Source organism: Capricornis sumatraensis, chromosome 2 (genome assembly GCF_032405125.1).
Source record: "Capricornis sumatraensis isolate serow.1 chromosome 2, serow.2, whole genome shotgun sequence".
In the NCBI taxonomy this organism is placed as follows: Eukaryota; Metazoa; Chordata; class Mammalia; order Artiodactyla; family Bovidae; genus Capricornis; species Capricornis sumatraensis.
This window is the reverse complement of record NC_091070.1, coordinates 92736630-92756519: the sequence shown is the minus strand read 5'-3', so window position 1 is coordinate 92756519 and position 19890 is coordinate 92736630. Positions and strand designations below refer to the sequence as shown.

Here is a 19890-nt window from a genome sequence, read left to right as displayed (position 1 = left end):
AGCCCCTGCTGGCCCGGCGACGGCGCAGGGACCACGGGCGGGCGGCGGCCGCGCCGAGGCGCACACTGGCCGCCGGGGGGCGCCCTTCCGGGCCCGGCGCTCGCGCGCCCCGCCCCCGCCCGCGCCCCCGGGGCCCTTTTTCCCGACCGGCGCCGCCGGACGCGCCGAACTGCCTCATCCTGCCCAGAGGCGAGCGCTCCGTCTGCCCGCGCGGCCGACCTCTAGACTCCGCGCGTGCTGCCCGAGGCTCCGGGCGGCGGGCCAGCCTCCCCGAGCCGCGCCGCCCCGGCCCCGCCGAGCGCGCGGAGCCCCGGGACAATGGGGCCGCGGTGGCTGCTGCTCTGGGCCGCGGCGCTCGGTCTGTGCAGCCCCCTGGTGTCGGCCCGCATCCGAGGCCCCAGACCAGGTGAGCGTGGGCCCCGAACTCCCCTCCGGTCCGGTCCCGCAGCCCCGGGCCTCCGCGGGACCCCGGGGGTACCCCCTAACCGCCCCTTCTCCGGGAGCCCGCTGCGGGCTCGGCCCGGACCTCTCTGCACCGACTTCTGGAGCGTGCAGGGTGTGGGAGGTGGACGAGGAGGGCTCGGGCTGTCTTGGGGAAGCCGAGGCACCTCGTTGCATTTGTTGTCACTGCGGGGCCTGTTTCTCCCAGGACCACCCCGAAAAGAAAGGGGGTTCACGTTGCTCCACCAATAGCCGGTCCGGGTTTTTTTTTTCCCCCCCCAAGATGAGGTGGAGAATCGCTCCCGCTGAAGTTTTGTTTTGTTCATACGGCTTTTCTTGCACATTTTGAAGGCGAGGAAAGGGGTGTAGAGAAAAGCTTGGTCCCGTGGCCCGTTCAGTGGAGAATCAGGACCTGCCGCCCCGCCGGGCACAGACAGGCCTTGTATCAGGGGTGGTCGTGGTGCGGGATACCGAGTGATAGCTAGATCGCCACGAGGCGGTGGTCGGCGGGCTTTGTTTGCTTGTTTCCTAGGACCCAGTCTTCCAAGCGAGTTGAGGCAACAATCCAGCTCCTCACAAACGGCTTCCTCATCCCCTGAGGGGTGAAACCATTTCAATTTCTGATCTGCTGGGAGACGGAGGTTTCTCACCTAGAATACATTTATTACTGTGCCCTGCGTGTATTTTTAAGTATCTGGCTGTCTGAGCAAATAAATGTATTTTCCGGCCTCTCCCCCTTAAAAAAACAGGGCAGAAACGTTGTTGCCTGGAAAGAGCCTAGATAGAAAGGGATGGGGAAAATGCTTTTATTTCTTTATAGTGATACAACTTTGTAAGCTTTCTGACCGCTTCTTTTATTCCGAGTAGTAACAAATGCTAGCTGTTTTCCTTATCTGTGAAACACTGTGTACTCTGTATTGTTTTCGCAACTTGGAAGGAATACAGGCAGCTGGAGACGGAGAGGTGACAGAAACACACAGAAACTGGTTTCTCTGCTCTCCATCTTTGCTCAGGGTGAGTTTGGAGGTGAGGCTTTTCAGAACCCTGAGAGGCCCACACAGGAGCCCAAGGTTTTGCAGCAACTTCGCACGTTATCTCTTGCGATATTTGGGAAAGCAGAGAACTCCAGAAAAATTGTGCATGGTGACATTGATGTCAGATATCACTTTATAGATTTATTCTGGGATGTGCTCTTAAGAACACAGATTTTTGCTTGAGATTTGGATGGTGAGGTAGAGAATAGTTTTATATAGATGCTGCAGCCATTGTGTCACCTTTCTTCTCAGTGGATTCCCTAGGAAGGTTTTTGGCCTCTTGTTAGGGAGTGAAGTTCAGACTGCTGTTCCCCACGCTTGTTACACACATCCACCTGAATGGTGCATGCTAAGACGCTGCTATAGATAGAGTTGAATAATATTGGTCAATTCATCTACCCCGGATTCTGGGACCACTTTATGAGAGAGAGAAGAAAAGAGGATGAGAAAGAAAAGGCACTCTTGTTAAGTGTTGTATTGTGTGTTTAACCCTGGGCCCAGAGGCGTTTTCACTACACATTGTCTTATTTCACCCCCTCACATGTTTATCCCCTTTTGCCAATTCTGAAACTAAGTCTCAGAGACAGTGTACCTAAATTCCAAAAGGAGGAGGGGATCCTGGATGCAAGAAATAGGTAGGACCTTGTCTTTGGATGGAGAAGGCGATGGCACCCCACTCCAGTACTCTTGCCTGGAAAATCCATGGACGGAGAAGCCTGGTAGGCTGAAGTCCATGGGGTCTCGAAGAGTCGGACACGACTGAGCGACTTCCCTTTCACTTTTCACTTTCACGCATTGGAGAAGGAAATGGCAACCCACTCCAGTGTTCTTGCCTGGAGAATCCCAGGGACGGGGGAGCCTGGTGGGCTGCCGTCTATGGGGTCGCACAGAGTCAGACACGACTGAAGCGACTTAGCTGCAGCAGCAGTTGTCTTTGGAGAGTTTTAAGCCCCATAAAATCAACCAAAAATAGGTCTGCTTTTTATTATCACTGTGCACCTGCAATTCTAAACAATGCGTGTCTTAACCACCTTTATCTGATGGAAGGAATCCAAAGACCCCAGTCATAAGAAATCCTTCCAGGACAAGCCTTGCCCACCAGTTTGAGCTTTCTCGAAGCACTCTCAGACTTGTCCCCACTCGTTTTGGCTTTTCCTGCAAAGTGGCTTTTCCACTTTGTGGGTCTGTCATCCCTCAGCAAAGATTATAAACTTCCATTTATCCCTTTGGCATCTACAACAGATGTTCACTCAGCAGATACTTGAGAAATTCCTGAGTTCATTAACCAGTTTACATTCCTTTGTCCAAGCAGCATAAGTGAGACTCTCATCAAAGCGAGTCAGTGTCCTAGAAGTGATGCCCGTTGATTCTCTGAAGGTCTGGAGAGTAGAAGGTGCCAGAAGCGCTGATGGTGACTGTGGCAGAGGGGGTCGGATGGGAGAGTCCATGCACTGCCTTCCTACCCGCAAAGTCAAGCTCAGTTCCTTAGTATAGACGAAGGTGCCTCTTCCCTTGCAGGATGGGTCCCCAGCCTCTGCCCAGCCTCCCTTGTTACATAATCTATCACATTACCTGTACTTCACCCAGCCCCCACCCTGTAGTTCCACCTCCCAGGAGCTATGCTTTCTCTGGTTTCTGTCCCCAGGCTATTCCTCTGGCCAGAATGCCCTTCCCACACCCTACTTGTTCACATTTCATTAAAAACAGATACTTTACGTCAAGAACCTACTACAGCCAACACCCTGCCTAGATACATTACAGACACTATTTTACTTATTCCTGTATCCACCGTTTGAGTAGATGGCATCCCCATTCTACAGGTAAAAACTGAGGCCCCCAAATGGTTAAGTCACAAGTGCAGTTACAAGTGAAACTGAGATTGGACCAGAGTCCTTTTCCACTAAGTGCAGTTTTCTCTACTGTCCACTATGAAGAGGAAGCCATCCGGACCCCCCGCCCCTCTGACAGCAGAGCAATAATCCTGCTGTGTTTCCCAGGATCCTGGAAGGCAGAGTCTGGGCCCCGTTGGCTGGGGAGCCCAGGTCCAGCACACAGAGGTGTTTAGTAAACGTAGATGCATCGACTGTGGTACCCTGCTTTTCCTCTCTGATGCAAGTGATAAGGCAGTCTGTGACTAGACCTTGAATGTGCAGGTTAATTGGCCGTTACTGAGAGGCTGTGATCTTCCGCCCAACAAACGACACAAAACGAGACAGTGAAGCTGCTTGAAGCAAAGCAGAAACCTCTGAAAGTCAAATTTCTAATGAATCAGCAAGTCGTTTTCTACCCCAGCATCTAAATCCCGTATAACGTCCCCCTTCCCGTCCTTCTTTTTTCCATTCATTCGCTCCTTGGTGACTGGGGCACTGGGTTCACAGGACACGTCCTGCGGCTGGCCCACGCTGCCTGCGTGTGAGGACAGGTGCCGAGGCGCTCTGGCCCCTCCTCAGGAATCCTCACGTCATCTCTGCTGGTTGCCCTTCCAGCCCGGCCTCCTCCTTTCCAGTTCAGCATGTCTGTGCCCTCCCTTCTTTCTAGCTCAGCGTTTCTCTACCTTTTATGTCTAAACAGATGAGTGTGCTGTCAGCCCTGACTGGCAGCTCCTCATCAGCTGAGTTTCCTCCTCTGCCAGCCTGCTTCCGGCCGTCGCTTCCCTGTGCCCTTGCCGCCCCTCTCTCCTCTCTCGGGCAGCTCACTCCTGTCCTGTCCCCGCTCAAACGGACTCAGCTGAGCCTGAGTTGGAGTTCCGCTGAGACCCTGGCGTCCCTAGGACCCTGCATGTCTCTCGTCTCACTCTCATTCTGGACACACATCCTTCTCTTCCCTTGAAACTCACCCTTCCTCCCTCCTTCCTTCCTTCCTGTCTTCCTCTGCTTCTCAAATTGAGGTCAGTATTGTTCAACACAGGGAATGTAGTCAATATTTTGTAATAATTTTAAATGGAAAGTAACCTTTCAAAACTGTATAAAAAGATTACACTGAAATGAGTGAAAAGAATTTTTAAATAATTGCATTAAATAATATAAGATTGTGCGATTGAGCATATGACGCAGAAGTGCAGTCTTTCTTTGACACACAGTGCGGAGGAGGGGCACGGAATGAAGATATATTAGAGTTAGGGACTGATGCTGCATGATAGTTGGAACCCACCGGAAGAAATAAAGAGGACCAAACTGGGAAATAACATTAATATCAAAATTAACTCTGCTGCTGCTGCTAAGTCACTTCAGTCGTGTCTGACTCTGTGCGACCCCATAGACGGCAGCCCACCAGGCTCCCCTGTCCCTGGGATTCCCAGGAAAGAACACTGGAGTGGGTTGCCATTTCCTTCTCCAGTGCATGAAAGTGAAAAGTGAAGGGAAGTTGCTCAGTCGTGTCCGACTCTTCGCGACACCATGGACTGCAGCCCACCAGGCTCCTCCATCCATGGGATTTTCCAGGCAAGAGTACTGGAGTGGGGTGCCATCGCTTTCTCCAAAATTAACTCTATCGATATAAAAATAATTAAACAAAATTGAGGTAGAATCTACATAGAATAAAATTAACCATTTTTAAGTTTACAGTTAGTAGCGTTTAGCACATTTACAGTGTGGTACACCTACCGCCTCTATCTAGTTCCAAAACATTTTCATCACCTCAAAAAGAAACCCGGTCACCATCACGTGCTCGGCCCCATCCCCTACTTCCAGCTCTTGGCAGCACTGATTTGCTCTGGGTTCACCTCTTCTGTGTATTTCCACACATGAATGGAATCATATCGTGTGCAGCCTTTTGTATCTGGGGAATTGCATCCCCTTTACTGTGGGATACTCACAGAACCCCAGAAGGATCATCAGGAACCCCAGCCTGGGTTTACTTTTGACTAGGATGACAGTATCCAGGACTCACAGTTTCGACATTGAGAGTTTTCTGTTTGTTTCCCTACATTGAGAGTTTTCTGTTTGTTTCCCTACTTTGTGGTTTATTTCATTCTGCTGTTCACCTCCTCATGCTTATGCCCCAGACTGTCAGAATACACAGTTCTCTGTCTAGACCGAGCTTCCCCCAGACAACCTCTCCCACACTGACCCTGGGATGTGTGTGTGCTTAGTCGCTCAGTCGTGTCCGAGTCTTTGTGATCCCACAGACTGTGGCCCGCCAGCTCCACTGTCCATGGGGATTCTCCAGGCAAGAAAACTGGAGTGGGTTGCCATTTCCTTCTCCAGGGGAACTTCCCAATCCAGGGATCGAACCCAGGTCTTTCTCGTTGCAGGCAGATTCTTTACTAACTGATCCACCAGGGAAGCCCTTACCTTGGGATGGTGCTTGGAAAACCCCACGAAATGATGCCTTTTTCTCCATCCCAAGGCATCCAGTGATGTTTGGCCACTTACCAGGCCATTACAGACCTTTATTTGCTTTCAAAAGAGCCTGCTTTTGGAAATAACAGGAATAATCTGAAATTTGCACTACAAATTTATTGAACTTCAGGAAAGGACCTAATCTAATCTCATCTAGTTACACTTCAAGTCTGTGGTGAATTAAAAGTCAGGCATTGTGTATTATAGAGGAGCGTTTTCCAGTGTTTTCTTTTTTGCTGATCAGCAGTAAGGACTCTAAGGAATATGCTTTACATGATGACACAGTTGCTGCCTGTATGTTCAATAAATGCCCAGGGACAGTCACGGTGTACAGTAACAAAAGTTTTCCCAACCAGTACTCAGCTTTACCATGTGCTATGCGTTCTGACATTTTCTATAAGATTCTGTCTTTTTAAAAGCTTGTTACAGTCCCGTGCATTGATTTCATAAGCAGCGTCAAGTCTCTAGCATCATCTGAACACTGGCGCAGCAGGCACAGCAGGTGCAGCACGCTGTCCTGCGGCCATCAGCAGAACTGAAGCTTATGTGGCCTTACAAGAAGAGTTCTGCTTTCCAGGAAGTGCTGTTTATGACCGTTTCTATCATCTCTAGAACGTAGCTTCTTTCAGTTGGGGTTTACAAGCTGCAGTAGGACTTGAGTGGGGTTGGGGTGGGAGTGTGGGAACGTTTGGTTCTGGGGAAATCGGTGATTATAAACATCCTTTACTGTAAATTAGTTTTCCTGTCAGCTCGGCGTCATGTAGAGAGCGGTATCCCCACGCCTGTCCCTCTGGGTGGAGAACGGGCCTGGAGGAATGGGGAGAGCCAGGATCAGAGTCCTTCCCAGAGGCCCTGCTAGTCTTCTGACACCACGAGTTGAGTCAGGCCCTGGCCTTCAGGAGGAGCCCCCACACACGTTTCAGCACCTGCAGTGGTGTCGGGCACTCTGGTGTTTACATTTTCTGGTTAGCCTTGCTTCCTGTAACCCCTACGCCCCTGGCTTCCCCCCGCGTTTGCTTTGCGATGCTCCCTGCCTGCTGCAGAGGGTGGGAGGGCCAGGGGGCCGCCGTGGGCAGGGGCTGCCGCAGGCAGGGGCCGTCCCGTCTTCACTCTGCAGTCAGGGTTTATCTTATTCTGTAATGCTTGCTTGCTCACTGACTTGCCTCTGCCTCATCTGAAGCAGTATTCTAAACACCTCTTTCTCTGTTTTGTCCTTGACCATCTCTTGCTACATCTGTCCTCTCTGTGAGGGCCGGGTTGTTGGCACGTGGTTGGTGTGTCGCCAAGGTCAGAAGGACTTGTGATTCCCAAGCAACAGCTGTGCCCATCATCGGCCGAACTCACACCCTTACACGGCTGTGTCCCAGTTGCTGTGTATAGTTCCGAAGGGTGGGCAGATTGTTTGCTGAAATGCTAGAGAAGAAAAGCGTCCTTTCAGGAGTAGGTCCTGAATTCACAGCTTTTTTGAAGAGACAGGGTACGTGGTGTTCAAAGAGCATGAGCTTCAGAACCTGGCAGATGTGGCTCAGGCCCCGGCTGCCCCACTTTCTACCTGTGGGGCGTTGGATCAGTCACTTAGCCTCTCTGCGCACCCATGTTGTCTGTAAAATAGGCGCTGTCACGCTTATCTCATAAAAATACAGGGGTTACATGAGGTAGGTAAGTGAAATATTGAGCACAAAGTAACTGCTCAACAAATGTGTTCTTCATACCCGCACCCTCCATATTCCAGAAACGCCTTGGAAGGACTGGTATTACATGAATTCTCTCAGTGGAAAGCTGTGTTCACACAAACATTCAAGCACCTTTTCCCCTTCAAAACTAACACAAAAGAGAAACGCAAAAGAAAACTTGTCTTTAGTTTTTGGTGGCTAGTAAATGTGCATCAAATGTTTTTCTTCTTTTATTTTTCACTTTTCATTATGGAAATTTTCAAAGCTACCCAAAGTGGGCAGTAGAATTACCTTCTGTATGCTTTATCTGTATCCTCACTTTCCTCCCCTCCAAATGGACAATTTTAAAGCAAATCCCAGACACACGGTATCTTTTCATGTGTAAATATATATCCTTAGAGATAAGAACTCTTTTCTTCATGTAACCACAATGACGTTCTAACACCTAAAATGACTGAACAACAGTTTCTTAATATTGTAGCTATTCAAATGCTCAGTGTTCACATTTCACTGACTGTCTCATAAATACTTTTTCGGTTGGTTTATTTGAATTGGGATCAGATGAGGTCCGCTGCTGCATTAGGTTGATGTATCCTTAAGTCTCTTTTAACCTGTGATGGTTTTCCCTCTCCTCTTTTTTCAAGGCTCTGTGTCCGAGAAACTGGGTCATCCCTCTTCTAGACTTTCCTATTACATACTGGGTCTATGCAGCAGGGCTGTTCAGCGTGCCTTTCTCTCCTATGCATTTTCTATAACGTGGTCCATTTGGAGGCTTAACCTGATTTATTTGGTTTTTCTCCAAGACTGCCTGACCTAGTGGTGGTGTGCACACACCTGTTACATCACCTGTTGTTTGTTTGTTTTTAATTTGTTTGGCTACACCAGTCTTAGTTGTAGCATATGGGATCTAGTGCCTTGTCCAGAGATTGAACCCAGGTCCCCTGCACTGAGAGTGCAGATCCTAGCCCCTGGACCACCTGAAAAGTCCTGTCTCTCGTTATGCAGTGGACTCGGGTGTGGTCAGGTGACCCAGTTATCAGAGAGTTCCTATCACCTAACCTATCCTTACACCTCACTTTTTAAGAGACTAATAATCTTTGGACTAAATCTTATTTCATTAAGCACTTCAAGATGCATTTCTAAATCTGTCATTGTTTCTATGTTTATAAGCTGGGATTATTTTATAAAGTAGAAGTTTCCTTCATTGACTATTTGGCTTCCCCAAAATATTTTCAGTATAGAAAAGGCAAGATAAATGCTGAATCTGGCCTTTATTTACCAATTTTCATACTGGGTCCCCTCATTTCATTCAAAAGTGACCGAAAAAGGTTTTATTTTCCTTGAAGTATAATTATGAACTCATCCGTTCAGTCGCTCAGTCGTGACTCAGTCACTCAGTTCTGACCCTTTGCAACCCCGTGGTCCGCAGCACGCCAGGCCTCCCCGTCCATCACCAGCTCCCAGAGCTTACTCAAATCCATGTCCATTGAGTCGGCGATGCCATCCAACCATCTCATCTTCTGTCGTCCCCTTCTCCTGCCCTCAATCTTTCCCAGCATCAGCGTCCTTTCCAGTGAGTCAGCTCTTTGCATCAGGTGGCCAAAGTATTGGAGTTTCAGCTTCAGCACCCGTCCTTCCAATGAACACTCAGGACTGATTTCCTTTAGTATCCTCTGGTTGGATCTCCTTCCTGTCTCTCAAGAGTCTTCTCCAACACCACAGTTCAAAAGCATCAGTTCTTTGGCGTTCAGCTTTCTTTATAGTCCAACTCTTACATCCATACATGACTACTAGAAAAACCGTAACTTTGACTAGACAGACCTTTGTTGGCAAAGTAATGTCTCTGCTTTTCAACATGCTGTCTAGGTTGGTCATAACTTTTCTTCCAAGGAGTAAGCGTCTTTTAATTTCATAGCTGCAGTCACCATCTGCAGTGATTTTGGAGCCCCTCTAAAATAAAGTCTGACACTGTTTCTACTGTTTCCCCCTCTATTTCCCATGAAGTGATGGCACCAGACGCCATGATCTTAGTTTTCTGAATGCTGAGCTTTAAGCCAACTTTTTCACTCTCCTCTTTCACTTTCAAGAGGCTCTTTAGTTCCTCTTCACTTTCTGCCATAGGGTGGTGTCATCTGCATATCTGAGGTGATTGATATTTCTCCCGAAAATCTTGATTCCAGCTTGTGCTTCTTCCAGCCCAGCGTTTCTCATGATGTACTCTGCATATAGTTAAATAAGCAGGGTGACAATATACAGCCTTGACATCCTCCTTTCCCTATTTGGAACCAGGCTCTTGTTCCATGACCAGTTCTAACTGTTGCTTCCTGACCTGCATACAGATATCTCAGGAGGCAGGTCAGGTGGTCTGCTATTCCCATCTCTTTCAGAATTTTCCAGTTTATTGTGATCCACACAGTCAAAGGCTTTGGCATAGTCAATAAAACAGAAGTAGACGTTTTTCTGGAACTCTTGCTTTTTCAATGATCCAACAGATGTTGGCAATTTGATCTCTGGTTCCTCTGCCTTTTCTAATAGATCTTAACAAATATGGCATTTCTCCCACATTTCCATGCATTTCTGTCATTATTCTCTTAATGATCTTTGGCCACTGGGAAGGGCCGTTGGACTGACTTCAGAGTCTTTCTGACCTGACCCTAATGTTCTTTGAAGACATTCAGGGCTCGTCTTGGGCACTTCCTCCCCCACATCTGGCACCAGCAGTTTCTTTAAGGAGCAGTTCTTTTCCTAATGCGTGGTTCCATCTGAGACCATGGAGTATCCCACTCATGTTGTTTTCTGCTTGGAGTTAGTATGTTTCCATCATTCTTCCATCACCCCCTTTTTGATTGCTCTTTAGCCTGTAGTGTTGAGTCACTGGTGGAGAAGTGCAGGGTACAGCTATCCTTCTCTATGAATGTAGGCAAGGTCCTGGGATTTCTGATTTCTTAACCCACCAAGGGTGAGCCCTCTAGGCCAGAGCTCTGAGTCAGAACTAAAGCTGGCATATTCTGGGAGGCTGACATGGTATAAATCCAAGGATCATGAGGGACCTTGAGAGAACATCTGGGCACCACTCTGCTTCTAGGCCAGATCTGGTCAAAGTCAGAAAAAGTGCCGTGCCTGACTTATAATTTCTGAAAGTCTCCAGAGTTAGAGAGTCCACATTCAAACTCATTAGCAATATTCTATGTTCAACAATCAAAATTACTCTAGAGCCATTTCAAGAAACCTGAATTAAGTGAAACTTCTGCAACAAATATAAGGATCAATTTTAGGACTTGTCCTAGGTTTTTTTTTAAGCCATCAGTTCAGTTCAGTTCAGTCGCTCAGTCATGTCCGACTCCTTGCGACCCCATGAATCGCAGCATGCCAGGCCTCCCTGTCCATCACCATCTCCCGGAGTTCATTCAGACTCGCGTCCATTGAGTCGGTGATGCTATCCAGCCATCTCATCCTCTGTCGTACCCTTTTCCTCCTGCCCCCAATCCCTTTAAGCCATAACTTACCAATAAAAACACAGATGGTTACAGGCATTTTCGATCTGCTGACAGGCACTTTCTCCTTGACCTGGGACTAAAGTAAAAGCAAGATTCCCAAACTCAAATTTCAGCCCGAGGGGCACAAGCTAGTTAGATTTATCTAGTCACCTGGAATTGGTTTTATTCTCTCTTTGATGCTGGTATACAGTTAGATAAACAAAATTTGCTGACGTCCTGTAATCCCATAAAGACCAAAATATCAAAATCTGTGGTGGCAAGAAAAGGTGACACCTTAGGCAATGATATCTAATCACAGGATTATGCATTCTTCCTGGGCTCCAGCCTATAAAAATGTCATGTTCGAGTGGGCATAAAGTTTCTGTCGTAAACACCATACTGCCCAAGAAGGCCGAGTCAGAGGAGAAATTTTTGAAAACAAATACTGATTCCTAAAGTGTTGGGTTGGCCATAAAGTTCATTCGGCTTTTCCGTACACCATGACAGAAAAAGCCGAACGAAATTTTTGGCCAACCAAGACTAGCTACAGAGCAAAGCCTAATGACAGTTTTATATGTTCAGGCCACGTGACCGCGTCTAAGAGTTGAGTTGTGAGTGTTCATGGTTTTCCAGGGTGTCCCTCCTCTGGGTCATGTCCTGATGCTCTTGTAGCTTGCACACAGGCATTTGTGTGCTTTTCTCCCCTCTGTACATGACATGACAGGTCCTCAATCTGGCCAAGCCCCCAGAGGACTTTCTGCAGCAGAAAGTCATGTTACTTTAAGGTTCCTGTGGGTCAGCATGTTTAAGGACACGTATCTTTGTGGTCCTGAAGTGCCAGGACTCATTCATTTCTGTTCTTTCACCTCCCACACATTCATGACTTCGAGGGTAGCCTCACTTCCCTCCCCCAGGGGCCGCTGAACCAGGGTCCGGTTCCCACGTGACCGGATCAAGACACACAGCGAATTAGATGCATCACAAGAGGAGGGAAGTGATCCTTGAGGGAAAGGTTGTGAATTTGAAATTTGATTTACGGCTCTGAATGCTGGGGCTGTGTACCTTACAGCCTCTTCATGTCCCTCGTCACATTGAAAAACTAAACACGGTTATATGTTGAAGGAGGGAAGAGGAAGACAGATTCCATCTTAATTTCTTTGCTTCTTCTTTTTTTTTTTTTTTGCTCTCAATTGAGAGCAAAAAACAAACTACATTGAAGTGATGGGGAAGGATGATATTTTCTCACACTGGTTAATTTTTGAAGATTACAAAGTGGACATATATCCTTATTTCATGTGTGATGCTCCAAGCTGCCAGATTTGTGGGCCAGGCAGGTACTGGATCTTCCCGTTTTAGTGATCCTGAGACTGAGTTCAGAGGAGGTAAGTGACTCCTGGTAGAGCCACTTGTTTGCTGTTGTTCAGTCGCCCAGTCGTGTCTGACTCTTTTGCAACCCCATGGACTGTAGCCCTCCAGGCTCCTCTGTCCATGGGATTTCCCAGGCAAGAATGCTGGAGTGGGTTGCTGTTTCCTACTCCAGGGGATCCTTCTGACTCTGGTATCGAACCTGCGTCTTCTGTATTGCAGGTGAATTCTTTACTGCTGAGTCATCGGGTAGAGCCAGTATTAGAATGCAAATCTATAACTAAAATTTAGCCGATTTAAGGACCACATGTCCTACCTGTGGGGCAGGGTACTAGAGAGACTTGGAGGTTAAATAGGAACTGTTTCCCACCCTTAGGGAACAGCCGCGATCTGTGTACACTCAGGCTCATCACTGCAGATTTTTGTTCTTCCTGTGGCACAGATCAACTCATTCGTGCTCTTGCTGAGGTCATCTGACCTCGAGCTTTCAGTACCAGGCCCTGTTCTACTACGAATCAGTTGGTGCCATTCTAGGTTTGCTCTTCATTTTGGAAATAGATGCCAATTTACTGTGTTTTATTTTGTAGATATGGAAGTTCGGTTGGTTGGTTTCATTGCTGTTTTCTATTTCTTCATTCATTTCAATGAAATCTTTCTCTTCCCTCATTAAGCATAGTTGCAGCACACCCTTTAAAATCCTTACCTGCTAGTTCTAACATCTGAGTCATCTTGGGATTGGTTTCCATTGATTGTCCTTTTCTCTTGAGACTGGGTCACACTTTCCTGATTCTCTTTATAGCGAATGATTTTTAACTGTATGCTGAACATTATCCTACTGTAAACACTCAAGATTTTGTCTTATTTCTCTAAAGAGTGTTGCTGGTTTTGCTTTAACAGGCAGTTAATTTGGTTGAACTCAAACTGCAAACGTTTCCTCTTGAGCAAAAAAGCTCAAACAGCTCTTCTATTCTTTTAAGTATAGCAAAGCAGCTTCACATCTCCCCTGAGTGTGCCCCAAACCTGGGGCAGAATTTACACTGGACTCTGCGGCTCTCCATGCCTCTCCGCTTGCTCTTTTCTGCATTCTTCCCTCAGTTTCCAGTGACTGTGGTTGCCCTGAACACTGTCTTCTAGTTCTTTGGGCCACAGAGACTATGAGGTTTCTATTTGAGTTTCAGCTATCTTTTGTGGCACTGACTTTGGCCTCCTCTCAAGCTAAAAGCCACTGAAAGCCAGAAACCCATCGGTTGCCATCTTTTCTTTCAAGACCCATCCCTCCCCTCTCCAACATGACCGTGAACCTACATAACTTCAGGTCGTTGATTCCGGGGAGGAAAGGAATCCAGAGTCTGTGTAATTTTTGTCTAGGGGATAGTTGGGTCTGGTAAGGACCTTCTAGAAGCAGCACTCTCTCTTACTGCATCATGCTTTTCTGTGTAAGTTTTTGTTTGCAGGAAGGTTCCACTACTGAAAAATAAAACTGAAAGCTGGAAAATTCACTGTACTTATCTCATTTCCAGCCAGTTCTCATTCCCCGGACCTCACTTCTGAGTGACATGTCTGTCCAGGCTTTGTGGTAATCGCCCCCAGGGATAGAAGCCTCATCCTTTTCCCCCTGGGGTTTCTGTCCCCACTCTTCAGCTCCCCAAAGCCCAACAGAGGCTCTCTGTCCAAGTCTCCTCAGTGATAGAATGACAGTGCAACTCCTGGGACGCAAAAGCTGGTGGAGTTCCAGCAGCTAAATGCTGCATTTCTGGGATGCACATTTCCACTGGATGTTTTTGGTGGAGGAGGGTGGTAAAGGAAGAGTGTTTGCAGCAGAGCCTTTATGGTGATTTCTAGTTGACACTCAAAAGAGCCTGGCTGGCCTGGCATCTGCTTGGATGCATGTGACATTTTGGAACTGAGTTGAGGGAGGCACTGACCTAGAACTGGTGCTACTCCACTGACCTACTGAGGAGGGAGACGGGGAAGATGACTCAAGTGGTAGGTGCCTTGCGGTTTTATTAGACAGTAACCTAAGGGACTGCAGTTTGGACCCAAAGATGATGACAGATTTGGGACATTCTACTGTGTAAACAAGCCAAAACTAGTAAAGGAGAGCTTCTATCACCTGGATAACTGTCATGGAAACTGGGTCCCCTCAGTCTTGCTCAAGGAGAAGGCAGTGGCACCCCACTCCAATCCTCTTGCCTGGAAAATGCCATGGACAGAGGAGCCTGGTGGGCTGCAGTCCATGGGGTCGCTAAGAGTTGGACACGACTGAGTGACTTCACTTTCACTTTTCTCTTTCATGCATTGGAGAAGGAAATGGCAACCCGATCCAGTGTTCTTGCCTGGAGAATCCCAGGGACGGGGGAGCCTGGTAGGCTGCCGTCTATGGGGTAGCCCAGAGTCGGATACGACTGAAGCGGCTTAGCAGCAGCAGCAGTCTTGCTCAAAGTCACCTCTAGCTCCATAAGCTTTAAGATGTTCCCTCAATTTTCTGTGTTGATTTTTCCATGAGGGAGAATGGATCTCAAGGGATGGCCACAAACCAAATAAAGGAAAAAAAAATGTATACCTGCGGGCCTATGGAGGAAAGAGAAGTCACACAGCCTGGGGCGATTTGTTTATAGAGACAGCGGCCAGCATAGAACAGAAGTCATGGCTTTTTTTCTTTCACATCAGCCTGTACTCAGCCTGTCCTAATATCTGCAGGAGAGATCTCTGAAAGTCTGTGGTTCACCTCATCTCTCCGAGGAGTAGAGCTTGAAAAGTGTTTGCTTGTGCCAGAAACAACATGTGGTACACTACCTTGAGTTAGCTAATTCCCTGATGAAGTCTGGCCTTGCCTGGTGGCTCTGTAGTAATGAACCCACCTGACAGTGCAGGAGACTCAGGTTCGATCCCTGGGTCGGGAAGATCCCCTAGAGAAGGAAATGGCAACCCATTCCATTATACTCGCCTGGGAAATCCCCGTGGACAGAGGAGCCTGGCAGGCTACAGCCCGTGGGGTAGCATGGAGTCAGATGCGATGGAGCGCACACACAGAGAGACGCACACAGATAAAGTCTGTTGTCCACTTGAGTGTCACCTGCTCTTTAGCACCGACTGTCCCAGGAAGAAACAAAAAGCAAAAGTCAAGTGTACTCTCTCCTTGTCTCTTTTGCCTTTTTAATTCATTAAAATTTTTTTTTTTTACTTTTCAGAGACAGAAGCAACAAATGGTACTGTAGGTCCCCGGTCTTTCTTTCTCAGGAATTCCAATGACGGATATGAACAAATCCCACTGCCAGAGGACGAGGACCCGAGTGAAGGTGAATTCACAGAAGACAGGATAAGCCCAGGAAACAGAAGCAGCCCTCCCCAAAAGTCACCCCCTGCGTTTATCTCCAAAGCTGCCTCGGGATATCTGACCAGCGCCTGGCTCACTGTCTTTATCCCCTCGGTCTACACGGGCGTGTTCCTGGTGAGCCTTCCGCTGAACACCATGGCCGTCGTGGTGTTCGTCTTGAAGATGAAGGTCAAGAAGCCGGCCGTGGTGTACATGCTGCACCTGGCCGTGGCAGACGTGCTCTTCGTGTGTGTGCTTCCCTTCAAGATCAGCTACTACTTCTCCGGAAGCGACTGGAGGTTCGGGCCTGCCCTGTGCCGCTTCGTCACGGCGGCCTTCTACGGGAACATGTACGCCTCCATCATGCTCATGACGGCCATCAGCGTGGACCGCTTCCTGGCCGTGGTGTACCCCATCCAGTCGCTCTCCTGGCGGACGCTGGGGCGCGCCGCCTTCATCTGCCTGGCCATCTGGGCCGCGGCCATCGCGGGGGTGGCGCCCCTGCTCCTGCAGGAGCAGGCCACCTACGTGCCGGGGCTCAACATCACCGCCTGCCACGACGTGCTCAGCCAGGAGCTGCTGGAAGACTACTACTCGCACTACTTCTCCGCCTTCTCCGCCGTCTTCTTCTTCGTGCCGCTGATCCTCTCCACCGGCTGTTACGTGTCCATCATCCGATGCCTCAGCTCTTCCGCGGTTGCCAACCAGAACAAGAAGTCGCGGGCTTTGCTCCTGTCCGCGGCTGTCTTCTGCATCTTCGTCCTTTGCTTTGGACCCACAAACGTCCTTCTGCTTCTCCACTACGCGTTCCTTTCCCGTGACTCCATGACAGAGGCCGCCTACTTTGCCTACCTCCTGTGTGTCTGTGTCAGCAGCATAAGCTGTTGCATCGACCCCTTGATATACTACTATGCTTCCTCGGAGTGCCAGAGGCACCTCTCCGCTGTCTTACACTGCAAAGAAAGTTCGGATCCCAGCAGCTGTAACAGCAGCGGTCAGCTGATGCCAAGTAAAGTGGACACCTGCTCTAGCAACCTGAGCAGCAGTCTATACAAAAAGCTCTTAACTTAGGAAAAGGGACTGACAGTGAGTTAAAAAGAAAATGTTAAAAAAGCAAATCACCTGAGGATTCAACTTCATCCCTGACCCCCCCCAAAAAAAAAGTGTTTCCTTCACCATCCAAAACAACAAACTTGTGATTTATGTGCCTCCCTACGAGAGCTTGTATATTTGTTAGTTTCAGACAAAAGTAACAGGAATAGAAAACATTATTCCAAGAGAGCATTGCCAGTGTTACCACAAGAACTAAGCGTCTCTGCTTTCATATATTTACATGACTTATTATATGTGTGTATGTGTGAATTGATACACATGTACTTAGATCATTTGCAGTACAGTATAGAATAGGCACTTTGAAACCCTCTCTTTTTTCACCAGAGACTATGGAAATAAACTCTGATTTTCTGATTTAACATGCAAAGTTTAGGTTGGAGTTTAACTCAGAACATCTGAAGAAGCCAGTCAGTAGTGAGGGATTCTACAGTTTGGACTTGCACAGCTTTTGCAAATAAATGTATTTTTAAATTGTTCAACAGCAATGTTTAAATTGTTGAGGGATGAGACTTAGTACTAGCTGTGTGTAGAGAAAGTTCTTTTGTTTTTCTTGTTAAATATATCGAAGTTTGAATTCTTAAAATTATTAAAGCGGGTGAAAACAGATGATGTGGGTAGCATTTTTGCTGTTTTCCACGCCACGTGTGTAAACTGAGAATGAGCAGAAGTCCCATCAGTGACCTGAGGTTGGCTTTCAAAGCGTCTTGCCATCCCCCCACCCCCCACCCCAGATGAAGGACTCCAGGCAGTAGAAATAAGACAGGGCCACGTGTTTGCTATCCTCTGCTGGGATTCCCTCAAGGATCGGCCGTGAGTTTATGTTTATTAGAAGTTGGTGGAGTAGGATGTGCCATCCCAAGAGATAATGAACGTAAAGGACTTCCCTGCCTATTTTAAGAATGGAGAAGGAAGGCACATCTGCCTGCAGCAGTTAGGCTGCAAGGGTCACAGTCAGAGCTACAGGGCAAGCATGGACAGTCATCGCGTGCTCTAGGCACACATGGGTGCTGGGCAGACAGAGTGGAGTCAGACTGAAACCTACTCTGGAGAGTAACAAAGTGGACCAACACACAGAGTCGACAAGTGTTAAAGAACTGCATCAATGTGTAAAGAAGTGCGTTTAGCCAGATGTCACCAGGCAATGCCACATAATCGAGCCTGCCGGGTGAAGAACTTTGAACATTTGGTTACTGCTTCCTGTGGTTATAACTTGAGATGAAAACACAATATATTACAGGAAGCATGTTTTTAAAAATAAGTCCTTCAGTCACAGAATATGAAATGTTCTATTATAGTGTTATTCAAGGAAGATAATTATAAATTCTGTATATAATATAATCATCAGTCTATGTATCAACATAAGCAAAGTTGTACATAAACGATTGAAAAAAATAAAACATCAACTAAGGATAAAAAGTAAGTCCTTCAGTCTGACTTAATTGGACACTATTTACCAATGTTTTGTTCAGTACATACTCAAATCAGATTTTTTAAAAAGCATTAATTATGTCAGATTAGAAATGGCAGGAGAAATAGAATTGACTTTGAAATCTAGGAAAATATTCTCCATTTTTTCCATTCACTTTTCTAAAGAGTTAATGAAATGACTTTGAAAGCATTTTTTAACCCTATGATGAGTATCAAGTATAGAGTATCCTCATGTATTTAGCAAAATAATTAATAATGTTGATATATGTCTTTTTTCCTTATGAAAAAATGTTGACATTTTAAACAAACAGAAAGCTGTAAGACAAGTGCTTACCTATTCAAAAGAGCAAACTGTTTCCAAATGCTATTGAATAATTTACATTAAAGTATGTATTATAAGTAACAGTTAACATTGTTTTTATTAATTTAGTTACTATATTCATTTTATCTAATTTAGTGAAGATATACTGTCACTGTTTATTCATTGTTTATATTGAAATACATCTGACTTCATAAGACCCATTACTGTATTATCAGTATGTGCTTATAAAATATTACATCACTGTTTTTATGTTCTTTTTAAAAATGTGTATAACCTCTATTAATAAACCTGAAGGTTTGCTTGATATCTGTTTGGAATAAAATATTATTGTGCCTTTAGAGCCTGGCAGGAAGGCCAGTCTAAGGATTTAGCTGTTTGTTGTTTAGTCAAGAAGTCACCTCAGACTCTGTGACCCCATGGACTGTGGCCCACCAGACTCCACTGTCCATCAGCCCATGTCTCGTGCGTTGGCAGGCAGATTCTTTACCACTCAGCCGCCAGGGAAGCCATCAATGAAGAGATGATTCGCAGAGGTGTGGGCCAGGGTTAAGGGTAAAGAACCTGCCTGCCAGTGCAGGAGACATAAGAGGCATGGGCTCAGTCCCTAGGGTGGGAAAATCCCCTGGAGGAGGGCATGGTAACCCACTCCAGTGTTCTTGCCTGGAGAAGTCCATGGACAGAAGAGCCTGGGGGGCTACAGTCCATAGGGTCACACAGAGTCAGACACCACTGAAACGATTTAGCACGCACGCACTGCTAGGGTTCCCTTAACCGAGAGCTGGTGAAGACCCCCAGGGACTAGCGGTTAAGGAAGGCTGTTACACCCCAGGCCCACAGCAGGTTGCGGGTAGAGGGCGGATACACAGACATTCTCTCCCCACACCTTGACCTCTGTTGGAGCCTCCCATTGCTCCTGATTTTAACCTCCACCCCAAGGTCAAGGGAACCTGAGCGATATAGCCCATAAAGTTGAGTTTCTTGGGGCACAGAGAATGGAACTGGAAGGGAAAAAGAAAAGTACAATTTCTACCAAAAGCTTTGGTAGTTAATTACAAAACTTTCTGTGTCTTTTTTTTTTTTCTCAATCCCTTCTTAGGAAAATTTAAGGTTATATCTTTGAGAATATGTTTTTATTCCTGGGTTATGAGCATCTTGGATAGTCTGCAGTTCTTTCCTAGTAAAGAGAGAAACCAGTGTCAGAGGTTGAAACTTAAGGAAGGGTTGCTCTTGAGTGACAGTCCTTTGCCGTCCAACACTCCCTGGGGCAGAGGGAAGAGGAGGAATTAAAAGCAAAATTATAAGTACCTGTGAGAGCTGAAAGTCAACCCCAAATTCTGATAATGTATTTCTAAATGCATAGTCAACAGAAAAGTTATTCCAAC

At 47.0% G+C, this 19890-nt stretch overlaps 1 protein-coding gene across 1 annotated transcript; it reads left to right on the top strand.

Moving 5' to 3' along the window:
* Window positions 1-318: 318 nt before the first annotated feature.
* On the top strand, window positions 319-18800 carry F2R (coagulation factor II thrombin receptor). The gene is made up of 2 exons (XM_068964377.1): window positions 319-406; window positions 15521-18800. The coding sequence occupies exons 1-2, from the start codon at window positions 319-321 to the stop codon at window positions 16714-16716; spliced, it is 1284 nt and encodes a 427-aa protein (XP_068820478.1). The 3' UTR covers window positions 16717-18800.
* Window positions 18801-19890: the final 1090 nt, after the last annotated feature.